This window comes from Scomber scombrus, chromosome 6, assembly GCF_963691925.1.
Source record: "Scomber scombrus chromosome 6, fScoSco1.1, whole genome shotgun sequence".
In the NCBI taxonomy this organism is placed as follows: domain Eukaryota; kingdom Metazoa; phylum Chordata; class Actinopteri; order Scombriformes; family Scombridae; genus Scomber; species Scomber scombrus.
The window spans coordinates 21665072-21677741 of record NC_084975.1 but is presented as its reverse complement, the minus strand read 5'-3'; the positions used below and the strand labels follow the sequence as shown (position 1 = coordinate 21677741).

The 12670-nt window shown below is 39.2% G+C and overlaps 1 protein-coding gene across 1 annotated transcript in view; it reads left to right on the top strand.

Annotated features, from left to right (window-relative positions):
• The first annotated feature begins 3612 nt into the window (after positions 1-3612).
• Positions 3613-12670, top strand: part of LOC133981547 (contactin-1a-like) — a 29656-nt gene continuing 20598 nt past the window's right edge. The window contains exons 1-2 of the mRNA XM_062420298.1: positions 3613-3667; positions 5755-5793. Of these exons, the coding sequence (XP_062276282.1) occupies positions 3613-3667; positions 5755-5793 (94 nt within the window). The remainder of the gene's footprint in view (positions 3668-5754; positions 5794-12670) is intronic.

Sequence of the window (12670 nt, the reverse complement as noted above, 5' to 3'; positions counted from 1 at the left end):
TCAGAAAAACAGCAACTGTTTTCAGCCGACTTTGGATAAATTAAGCTTAAAAGAGATTGGACAGTAATGCCCCTTAAACCAGACTAAAGTCGCAGCTGACTCTCAGTAATGATGTCAGACAAAATATCTCACAGTTTCATCTTAATTTAATCTGGATCAATATTCCTGTCCATGTCTTGCTTGTTTTTCAGCATATGGGTTGATACAAAATCTGTGATTTTAGGATGCCTAATCATCAGATATATTAATATTGGATTTCACATCTCATGCTTCAGTGTAAGTGGTAATAAACTGCGCAGCAGGGGCAAAAATAAATAAATCACACAATAACCAGCCTTCCAAAATATATAGACATTTTGGGAATTAGCTTATTTGCTTTCTTGCTTAGAGTTAGATGAGACAATTGATACCACTATATCTGTACAGTTTATATGTGAGGCTATCGCCAGCAGCCGGTTAGCTTAGCTGAGCATAAAGATTGGAAAAAGGGGGGAAACAGCTTGCCCTGCTCCATCCAAAGGTATCAAAATCTGCCCACCAGAATTCATGCTAAACTATGCTACAGTGTCAGAAAAAATGCCTGTTACAATTTATCTGAGCCCAAGGAGATGTACAACCCAAAGATGTTCGCTTTACAATGATATAACACAGAGAAAAACAGAAAATCTTTACATTTGACAAGTTGGAAAAAGAGAAAATGTTTCGATTTTTGGTCGGTAAATGATTGATAGAGTAAATCCAATATCACAAGAGTTGCAGATTAATTTTTTTGTTGATTGACTGATGAATCGACTAATTGTTTTGGCTCTAAACAGCACTATCTGTCTTTCCTACATACTCGATATGTTCACATCCTTGAGACATCACTGGGATGCTGCATGAGCTGACACTGTTTCTAAACGGCGCTCATTTTCCCTTCTCCAACTGATTAAGCCCAAGCCAGAGTTAACCCCATCTTAGCTTTCCTCTTGCGGGATTATCTCAAATCTGATCTTAATGTGTGATTGTGGTGGTTGTGTTGATTGTGTCTGCGTGCGTAAGTCGTGGCGGCGGTGGTGGGGAAGGGGGTGGGGTTGTTAGAGCAACATCTTGTTTTTGAAGTCTACGACTCTGACCCCTTCATCATCCTCTCCTCCACCCTATCCTCTTTTGTCTTCATTCCTCCTCCCCCCACATCACTAAATCTGCCTCAGCTGATAAGGGAAGACGTTTCTATAAAGTTCCCCACTCGATTATGCAGCACACATCAGGCCAAGCACAGAAAAGGAGGGGTTTCACTCACTTTCTCTTAGCCTATAGCACCCTAAGGGGGTTATGGGGTCATGATAAAAAGCACAAATGACAGTATTGGTCATTGGAGTGCAGCAGTAAAATCCCTGAATCTGCCCCCTGCAGCGTTTACTCAATGCAGTATGATTTCTAAATTCTGAGCGATGAGGTTGAGAATTTTGAGGGGAGTAAATGTAGGGAGAAAGAGATTGAAATTCAGCAAGCAAAGCTGGGAAGAAAAAAATCCTTGACAAGAAAAAAAAAACCCAAATCAAACCAAAAGCAGTAATAGCTCTGGCACCACCTTAGGTTTGATTTATGGGGGAGAAGAAATGGCCTTGTTTGAGGGCTGTCTCAAATGGGTCTTGTGATTTACTGTGATGACTGGAGCGCTCTCATCTCTCATCACCCTCTGCATTCAGGCTGCTAAGATAGGACAGGAGAGGTAGGAGGCCCCATTAATACTGATTATAAGAACATGCTGCCTTTCTGTGTGGTGCTGGTCTGAAGCTTTTTTACAGAATATCAATTCAACAACAGTTCTTAATGTGATAGATTGGATTGGTTGTTTCACTATGTACTGTGACGCTATAATAAGGCTCCTTGTCATTTCCTCTAATCTCCTAAATGCATCCATTAAGATCATTTATGATTTATGAGTTACAGAAATTATACCTACAGTAGGTAGTAGGAATATAGCTGTAAAGTAGATTGAGGGGGGAAAAGAGTGAGTGTGTTTTAATAAACTTCTTTTTTCTGCACTTTGTCTGAAATGAATTTCTTTAATAGATGAGCAGAGCACCCTAGGTCTTTGCTCCACAACAGCAGTGTTGTTCCAGATTAAAATGGGTGTTTGCATAGTTTCATTGCCTGTTACAAAAGGCCCCCCGCAGCACACAAACTGCTCCTTTTGAAAGGTGTTGCTAGGATACAGGCCGGCATGAAGATGAAATTCCCTCCGTATTGGTTTCTTGCAGCTGTAGAGCTCAGACTTTATGTCCAACTTAGTGTGCATGCAGTGTAGATGCAGTGTTTCTATATGCATGTACAGTATGCCTGCCCATTTGTCTTTGATTTTTGTGTTTTAGAGTCTGTGTGTGAATGATTGTGTTTGTGTCATGCAAAGCTGGCACATTACACGCTCTCTTCTATCATTATCCATTTTCTGTAATAGAACTCCATTTGTCTGGTGAGTGCTGAGGTCTCAATCCTCCTGTCACACCTCTGAGTCTCCACCAGCTGATACCTCAGGCTGTGCACAAAGAATCAATATTGTCTGCCTCGTGTTCAATTACACTCTAATCAACACAACCGTCCAGCATGAACTGAATGAATGAATGGACAGGTTGGCTAATATTGAACTGCCACTCAGCGCTGTGATACAAGGGAAAGGTGTTATATTTATTTGTGAGATTTGACAGAAAAGGATTGTTGGCCATGAAGCACTGAAAAGGAATGACAGAAAAAAGAGTTTCACCCTTAGCTCTTAAAAGACTTAGTGTTAAGAATTCACACAGTTTTTATTACAGATTATCTTTGCCTCCTTGATGGAGTTCCTATACCCCCTAACCCTTAATAAAACTGATTATTCTAAACACTTCAAATACTTTCTGTATGATCTCATTTATAATACTAATAATAAGTAGAACATGAATTTGAACTCAAGTCAGTAATACATTATGAGATAATAGTAATAACCCCTCCTCTTGTCTCTGTCAGTGCCCCTGATGTTTACTCACCCAGACAGCTGTTGCTTTTCATATTGTGTTACTGGTCGTGAGTTTGAGCGCTGGGGCTGGCGTTTACTCATGTGGTGTTAACATCTTGGGGGCAGATAGTGAGCAGCAGGATGCCTGCTCAGCTAAACCAATGCTCAGTCTTTCTTCTGGCAACTGTCTGAATGTCAATCATCAAGAGTTAACCTGTCATGAGCTTGCGCCTTGGAGGCTGACAGAAAGCAGAGATACTGTAAAGATGCTGCAGCAATGGGTCTTAACTACCTTTTTCACTGTTGTCTCAGAACCATTCTGAAATACAATCTAAGTCATAGCTTAGGCCAGAACAGGTCACACAGTTCACTGTTCAACTGGTCATCAGCCTCTAGCTGCACAGCCAGCCACACCTCCTCATTCAAGTGAATGCATATTGCAAAACTAAATAAATAGTAAATACTGTGAATTCACAGTTTCAGCAAACAAAAACATGGTTGTTGTGAAGATTTGTCCATCATTTGACTATCTCTGTTTTCTTGTGTCTTTTTAAGGAAAAACAGGAAGTCCTGCTAATGTTCCATCAGCTGAGCATCTAGCTGTAACCCCACCAGGTGGTTCTCACTTCAACATCATGCTGCACCTCACCCTGCTCCTTCAGCTCCTGCTCCTCTCACTCTCCGTTGCAGGTCAGTAGCACGCAGCTCACATTCAGTTGAAAGGGAATGACTAAAACAATTCACAGAATGTGTTAAAAGATATTTTGAGATATTGTGTTACTACTGCTGGATGAAAGCATCACATCTCTTAAAGGCAGACTTTAAACTCAGCCTTTTTTAGTGTGGCAATCATATTGTTTTATATATAGCTCTCAATTATTTTTATGACCTCACAAGTCATTGCATTTCTCAGCTCACAGCTAAAGTTCAAATAAAAACCATGTAAATCTCAGAAAATAGACTTATTTGGCACCATTGATACATTAAAAATTGGAAGTAGGTCAGCAATAGTAGAATTGTGCTCTCAGAGAATTTTCTTTTCAAATGTTTCCAATAAGCAGCACCCATAAATTAAAAGAACTATACTTGCTTGAAGCTGAGCTAGCTTGACTCTTTTTATTTGTATATTATTTCATCTTTCAAGTATCAATATCCAAAAATCCAGTTGCCAAAGGTTCATTTGATTTTCATCAGCGCAATATGTCTCATAAAGGTATGCTCATAGCAACTACAGAAACAGACATAAACTTTGATTAGTGGCTCCAGCTTCAAAGCATAAATAAATCACACAGGTGGTAGGCAACTTGTCTAAACTGAATTGTCAGTACTTTCATGCATGGGGAGCAAGAAAGACAAGGTGCTAACAAGCTGCGAACTGCAAGCTTCAAAGGACACAGTAAATGTAATGCCGTTGGCAGATATATGTTTCATTGACTGCTGTAAAGATGTATTTTAATGTCAGGTGTAAATGTGATATCATAAAATTAGATCTAGATACATGTAAGGTATGAGACACATGCCAAAGCCCACCTTTAAAAGAGGAACACATTGTAGAAAAGCTCATGTGCTTTTGATAGGCCAGGCTTGGCAATCGCCTGCCTTCGAGGGCTTTGAGTTTGCAGGTTTTCATTCCTTTTTTCTGAAACTGCTGTGCAGTCAGCTATGCTGGAAGCAAAGTAAAGTGGACAGAAAACAGCAAGGATGAAAATGACCTGTCTAAAAATGATACAACCTCCTCTGTGCTCCCATACCTTGGGCTATTCTCACTTGTTCCCGATTTGATTTCATATGAACCAAAAAAAGAAACTTGGATTGAGAATTCTTTTGGTTTCACAACACATCTTCCTCGAACAGACCTTGAAATCTAGGAAATCTTTTTTCTCTCTTTTCCTTCCCTTTCCCATCAGAACGTACTTAAATCATTGCTGAGTTCACCAAAGGTTTTGACAGCACTACAACTAAATAACAGGCTATCCTGCTCAAAATACACTCACATACACCTTCAGAAAAGCAATGAGCAGATAACTTACATAAACACCACATACAGTACATGGTTGCATTGCACATATACAATACACTCAGTATGAGTCCAACCACACAGGGTTCTATCTAAACAGGCAGCAGCCAAACAGCAGACTCAGGTCATTACTGGGGGTAGAGAACATTGGCTTGACATTTTTGTTTAGTCCCAACAAGGAAAAAGTTTGATGGTTAATGTAATGACAGTAGAACAAAAGCCAAGTACACACAATCCTAAAACTAAAGCACAGCACGGAGTGTGTGCTTCCTGTGGTTAAGCTGACCCGTAGTAGTGTTAAAGACTACAATGTAAAGTATAAAGTCACAATTATTGTTGAATCATAAGGTTAGTGGGATTGTTTTTGACTTTCTGTAAATGTAAGATAAATGTGTTGAGTGAATGTAGCAACACAGTAATTAAAGTCATTCCCCCAAGGCCAACCACAGATGTTTTGAGTTTTGTGTTTTATGGTGAAGGATAGGATGTAGTAGATTCCACTGAGTTGGCGTTTAGCCCAAGGTAGTCTTTCAGTCCAAAGCAGAGTATCCAGCCGTTCATAACATTCTCAGAAGCTGAAAAGGATTTTATCAAAGACCTGAACCTCTCTGAAGAAACCCTCTGGATGGAACCTTTTGATCCACTTTCAATTGATCCTGTGAAAAACGAGAGAAATACACCTGTAAAGTTTAGGAATACAGGAAGTAATTCATATATGTGCAATGTCATGATTAAATATGGTGTCATTATTTCCTTATAGATGCATTGATGCATGGGGAGGCATCTGACTTTTATGGAGGTAAGACTGATTATAATACCAAATAGTCATTGTTATTTATATTTGGTCAAAAATCTGTCTTGTTATGAAACATTAGTTTTTTCAGTAATGATGAAAAAAGATGATTTTGGCCAGTGTTACACCCTGAGTTCTTCACCAGACACACACATGGACTCAGCAAATATAAGCTGTTGCCATTTCTCTCCAGCACAATACTCCACAGGCGTTACAGCACCACAATTTTGCCAAGAGACTCTGCTGCTCAATGCATTCAGTGTCAGGAGTTGAATGGAAATACAATTCACAGCTTTTGCCCTACATTTACCCACTATTTTTTCATTTGAATTTGGGACAGGATGGAGCTGTTCTCTACTTCTCAAAGAAATATGTGTTTCAGTTGTGATAAGATTTTGAGCTCAAGGCTGACCAAAAGGTTACAAAGAAGTGTTTAATAACCAAAAATCTGGGAGAATTGACAAGTCATTTTCATGAACATCTACGTACGTGTTTTGTCAAGGGTCCTTTAGGAATTCATAGGACTCTTTGCTTCTCACTCAAATTAAGACCAAACAAGTTATTAACTGAAAATGTGACTTCAGGATATCACCAGTAGTCAACAACGATTTATGGACATCAAACCAGAGACAAAAAAAGCTGCACTTATTCACTGTCCGCTTCGATGAGGCTGTGACCTTGGAGTTCAGAGGAGCCAGCATGCTGTGATTCATGGTCAAGGCTAGTCCCCTCATTGAAAAATTGAGAGTCTACAATTCTGCAAATATGTTCAAGATTTTGATTTTTTTTCAAATTAATTGCAATGTCACAAAATCATGCTTACACGTCTTTTATTCAGATTTAAGGTGACTAAAGAGGCACTTTCCCCTTGAAAAATGAATGTGAAAACAACCTTCAAGTCAAACTCTGCACATATATCAATCTGCAGAGAGAAGCTCAATCATCAGATTGAGTGAACACAAAACACATTTTTGAGTGGAAGAAGACTTTGGTCAAGTTTCTCAGACAGAGATTAAGATTGGTCCTAGACTAAAGACAAGATTCTGTTAAATATCCGTTGAGAAACAAGCCTAGTCTTGGACTAGACTTAATCTCTGTCTTTAAGTTTTTTTTAATTTTTTTAAATTTTCTATATGTAAAAATACCTGACAATGATTGTTTGTTGATTGTATGTATGATCATGATCATCCTCACAGGGCTTAGTTTCCCAAGAAAAGACACATAACATAACTGCACTATTCAGCTGTTTAATGTTTCACAATTTCCTGTTTTGTTTCCAAATTTTAATCCACACCAGATCAGCATCCTATAATGTTAGAGAATAGGACATTGTGTAATGCTAAAATAGTCTCCTGCTGGAGATGAACAATACAGTAAAGCTATTATAGAAAATAAGAGAGAGAATAATTCATGGAATTTTCCATCTACATCTTATGTCAATACAATTACGGCTCTTATATTCTGCTGTTTTACGAAATTCAATGAAAAAAACAAACACAAATAATAGAAGTATGTCAGATGTAAATAGGTCTCAATTGTGGCTCTACTGCAGCCCCTGAGGTGGTAAAACCACAATAGTATCTGCCTGTCAGGACTCGTTAAGGGGCAGACAGTGACAGACGGCCCCTTTTCTCATGGTCCACTATTGGACAGGACTAATGAAAATCTATTTGGAGGTCATAGTTCTTTTCCACTGTTGCTATTTCTGTATTTCTCCGACTTGCAGATTGATGTACATCAATCTTGTACATTAATCCTGATAGAGATGGTTAAAATCCAAGACATTGCACTCGATTCCACAGATGAGTCAAGGATGGTCATTAGAGCTTGAAACCATATTAGGGCCACTGTGGAGTTATGTGGGTATGATGGATGATATAAGGCTGCATGACTAATTTATACATTTGCTGAATGTATTTGTATATATTCATTAGTTTAAATGTCTTACTAGTTTATTTAGATTGGTTGAATAATTAATTGAGTTTTGATCAATCAGAGTACCTCCGTGTTCTAGCTTGTAGTTGCAGTTGTTGCTGTAGTATCAGTGTTTACTGTCTGGATTTGTTCGATGTGTGTTATTCTTTGGGAGAAAAATAAAGTGGAGGCAGACTGTCAGCAAGGGGTAAATTGGAAAACGTAAGGCTTGCTGATTTGTTGCTTAGGAACAAGTTGTGATGCTGCATGCAGGTTGAATTGTTGATGGAACCAGCGAGGAGAGGAATCATTTTTTCTGTTCATCTCTCCTACATGTTTTCACCCTTTCACTTTCTTTTCTTCTCTATGAAGAATGGACTGTAGATTATATCTGCAGTCTGTGCACCTGTATGAAGTACCTGCATATCGATAGAGAGTCATTTCTTCGACGTGTCGATATGATCTTCACTTGTCTGCAGAAGAAACACAGCATGATATAGCCAAGTCTGTTTCAAATGTTTTCAATGCCGCACACATCAGTCCAGTACACAGAACACAGTATTTAAGGTCATTCAACACTACAATATGTGAAATAAGACTGAATAGGCTTTATAATTTTGAACTTGTTGCCAAAATTGGATAAAGATGAAGGTGTAGTCATAGGAGGAGGCAAAGTCAATACCACCCTCTTTAAAGGTCAGAACATTGTGTAAGCACTGTGGCCTTCCTGCTGGGACACACTCAGATTCCCTCCTTTTTCTTACAAGTGAACAAGTGATCATTCAGCCTGTAGCAATATGCATTCCCACCATTCTGCTGTAAAAGCGGTACTCCATCCAGTATCTGACTCTTCAGCACCAAACACTCACCCCCTGCAGGCATCACAATGTCAATAGAGACTTATCAAATCACTTCTCAGCTCACCAGCCATATATCAAACACTACTAAATGCTTCAGATGGACCAGTACGATAAGCCAGTTGATGTTAACCTTATTAAGCACATCGAGTATCAGCCATGCAGCATCATCAATTTACAGACTAAAATTCAGTGTTTCTGCTATCAGTTATTATTCAGTCACAGGGAGCCACACACTCAGTTTTTGGTCTAGCCTGCCTGACAGTCTATTTAAAGATTTAGGTGCAGTGCTTGGGGGGAAAAGTGAGTGTTTGGGACATGCTGAATATATGGATATTTTGTATATTGTTTTTGTGAATATTTTGATAATTTTACTAATCACTACACTAAGCATACAATGACTGACACCAACATTTTTATGTCCAAACCTCAGCAAAAAGGTTTGCAGTGACACACAATAATTGAATATTTTAATATATTTAACAAACTTTTTTTTTTTTAGTAGATTTTTCACTATAGAAACAATTTGGATTTTCACCATGCCTCATTATGTGGCTCAGGGGCTTGTGGGTAATTACTGCTACGCTGTGCTTTTGTTGCCTTCAGGAAACAATATGTTATCTGTCCCACTTGGACACACTTTTGGTCATGCAAACAAGCCATGCTGCAGATACACAGCTGTGTGTAAGGTAAATAGTATTGTACTCTTCTGGGGCTTTGTGTAATTACAGAATGTGACTATTTAGATGCTAAAACAAAAATGCAAACAGAACTGTAGCCTGTGAAACAAAAGAAAACATTCAACAAATTGTAGTGATTGTAGTTGTATATTTTATTATGCAGTATTATACAACTTTGCGTCAACAAATCATTGTCGTGTACCTAAAATTATAACGAAATCTTAATGAATAATTGATGCCTCATAAGAAACTGATGCTAGGAAAGACAGCCGATTCCTAAAATAACAGGCTATGGTATTTTAAATTCAAATGAGAGTCTAAAATTACCTACTCTTCAGCTGAATAAGAGTCTGTGTTTGATAATGAAGTCTGCCCAGAGGAAGATCGCTTCCAGCATGCCTTGGAGACACATAGCCTCTGACTACTGGGTGGGTGTGTGTATCGTTCTTCCTCTCTTTGTACAGATGTGGCCTTTATTGAGAATAACTGGCCCTCTTTCTTTCTTTGTGTGTTTGTGTGAGAAGATCTCTCCATGACTATTGTGTAAAAGAATTACTTGCCTATTAAACAGGTCAACTCAGTGCATCCACAGTCAAGTCGTGCCAAAAGAGGAAACAGGGAAAGGGTCTGATGCAGGGAAAAGGAGAAGTTGAGAGACACACAGATTAAGAGGGAGAATAAAAACAGAGATTCAGATAGTGGTGTAGAGTTGGAAAGAGATCCTCTGTGTTTGGGAGGAGAGTGGAATGAGTTTATGTGTGTAGTGCAGTTATTTTTCACACGACTTTCTGCTTCCTGTAGTTACTGTTTCTGCTTATTTTCTTCACTTTTAATGGCTCATAGCAGGTCCAGTCCAATGTGACATGGTTGACAGGGCCAGTGATTGGACTATTCTGTTCATCTGTTTAAAATTAGTCATTCAAATGAGTTAAAAAAAGTTCCCCAAACATCATTCAATCACTGATCTTTTTATTACCTCTCAGCATTAGCCCATTTAAATATCGTGGTCATATATAAAATTATCTTCTTGCAGGATGAATGTGCATTTGCAGTCAAATAAGTGTTTTCTCTGTCATTAATATTCCAAGTTCAACAGCAGAAAACAGACATGCACAACAGCTGCCAAAACAGAGACATTTTGGACGTGCTTTAAGCAAATCAGGTGAAATGTGGCTGTCCCCATTTACATCTTTAGTTAATGAAAATGTATAAAGGGGCTACATGAAAAGTTAACCCATCATCAAAGATTCATCCTATGGGGCAAACAGATATCTGTATCAAATTTCAATAAATTTTTTCTCGTGCTTGTTCAGACATTTAATTTATAACCAAAAATGTTAACCTCATGGCGGCACTTAGTCAGGAGACCAACAAAGTCAGTAGGATACATTGTGGGACCATGTTGAGCTATTTCAGTCTGTAGCAAAGTGATGGACATACCGATAGACAGACCACAGTGCCTTGCCTAGAGTCATGCAGCTAGCATGGCTAAAAACTAGGGACTTCAAGATCATTAGAGGGAAAGTGAATTTGGAAGGAAAACAAGGAAAGGTAAAACAAAGAGGAGTATGGTATGACAGTTGAATAGACGTTAGAGAGAGGGATAGAGGAAAGAGGCAAGTAAGGCAGAGTTGGACACAGATAGACAGAGAGTGAAATGAAGCAGACAGAATGGAAGAGGCCTATGTGTGTCTCCAGGCACTGGGCCTTATGTGGCCTGCTTTAACACTCCCCTCCACCATCTGTCACATCCCACATTACAAGGGCGGGATAGGAACGTACCAGTGCTCTGTTAAACTCAGGCTGCTATTTCAGCACTGTACCAGAGCCTCAGTGACTCCTCTCCTCCAGCTCATCCCACATTTATATTTCATATTTACACGCAAAGCATTTACCTGACACTCATGCAGAGCAACCGAAGTGCAACAGTGGAATAGGGTTACTATATTCCCTTTTCTGTAATGTACAGTATGCCTTATCCTTTTGAGTCTATTTCCTTTTAATTTTTTTGTCTTTTTTCTTTCTCCCTTGTTCCCAGAACATAGTTTCTCACTTAATTTGCCTCCCATCAGCCCCACACTGCCCCATTTATAGTATGTTTAATTCTCTCTCAGCCAGCAGTAATTCAGAGTCCTTGGGATTTGCATCAATGTCAAGCTCTCTCACATGGTTGACTGCTGGAGTGTGTGAGTTGAAGTGGATTCTGTCTCCTAACGTCTTATTTGCTGCCTCCTGGTTCGCCATCCTGGTGCGAGAAGGGTACAGCTAACTTGCTACTGTTCATGTTTTAATTCCTTACTTGCTCACAGCAAAAGCAGTATCTGGTGGGCTGATGTTAAACTACGCAGTCAGTATTAGTGTACATAGATATCAAGCACTCACACATGTGCAACTGCTGGAATGTATAGGATTCTCATTTTATGTTCTTATTATTCTGCATGAATTTATCTGTTCTTGTAGTAGTAAATTGGAGTTTCAGGTGGCAGGATATTATGAATATAAGCCTCTTTTGTTCAAGTTTGTAAAGGTTGCACACTATCTGTCAATATGACATTTTCCAAGTGAATCCTAAGCGCCAATGCAGGCCTAGTTAGGAAGATCGGATAGAAGCAGGATATTACTGTCTGAAAAGGCAAGCTTCTCCCCATTGAGGTGTCAGCTGTGCTCTCTTAGAACACAAGAGACACAGGGGAATACACACATGTGAACACATATGCACACATACGCACCCGCTTCATTTCATTTGTATTCCTGCAGTCACCTACACACACTCTTGATCTGAGGGAATAATCAGCGTTTGGGAATATTTGACCTCATCGCTTATTCATAGGCTGGCATTGTGTGTATGTCTCATTCATGCCGCTGCTTGTGATGTCTTTCTGTTTTAATGAGTAATTGGGGCTAATTGTAGGTGTGTTGATGGTGTAAAAGGCAGATTGAACCAAGAAAGGCATTTTCATCAAGGAAACTGCTCTGCCTGTGTTTGCCTGTGCAACTGCTACACAGCGCTAAGGATGTACTGTAGTATGAAATGGGTTTGGATTATGCTAAATCAAGTTAGCATTTCCAGTTCCAGGATTTGTATGAGCTTGTAACAATATTGTATCCACTGGCAACAGATGAATGTGTCACTGTGGTTTGGCACCTGAGTGAGCACATCTCTGTCATAATTAATGTATTGTTGTTGTTTGGAATAAAGCAGGGACTTATTACTCTGCATTGACACTTGAAAGAGTGTTTTTCATGGATCAGATTAGTAACAGCTACAACCAGGATTTATTTGAAACCATCTACTAAGCCTTAGAGGTGTGTGCATATGTGAAATCCACAACCCAAGCTGAACTATTACATGGTCCTCACAAGGGTAATCGCAGTAGTCTAGGCTGTATGATTTTATTTCACCCCTCATGTTACATCTCAGCCCAGCTGTCT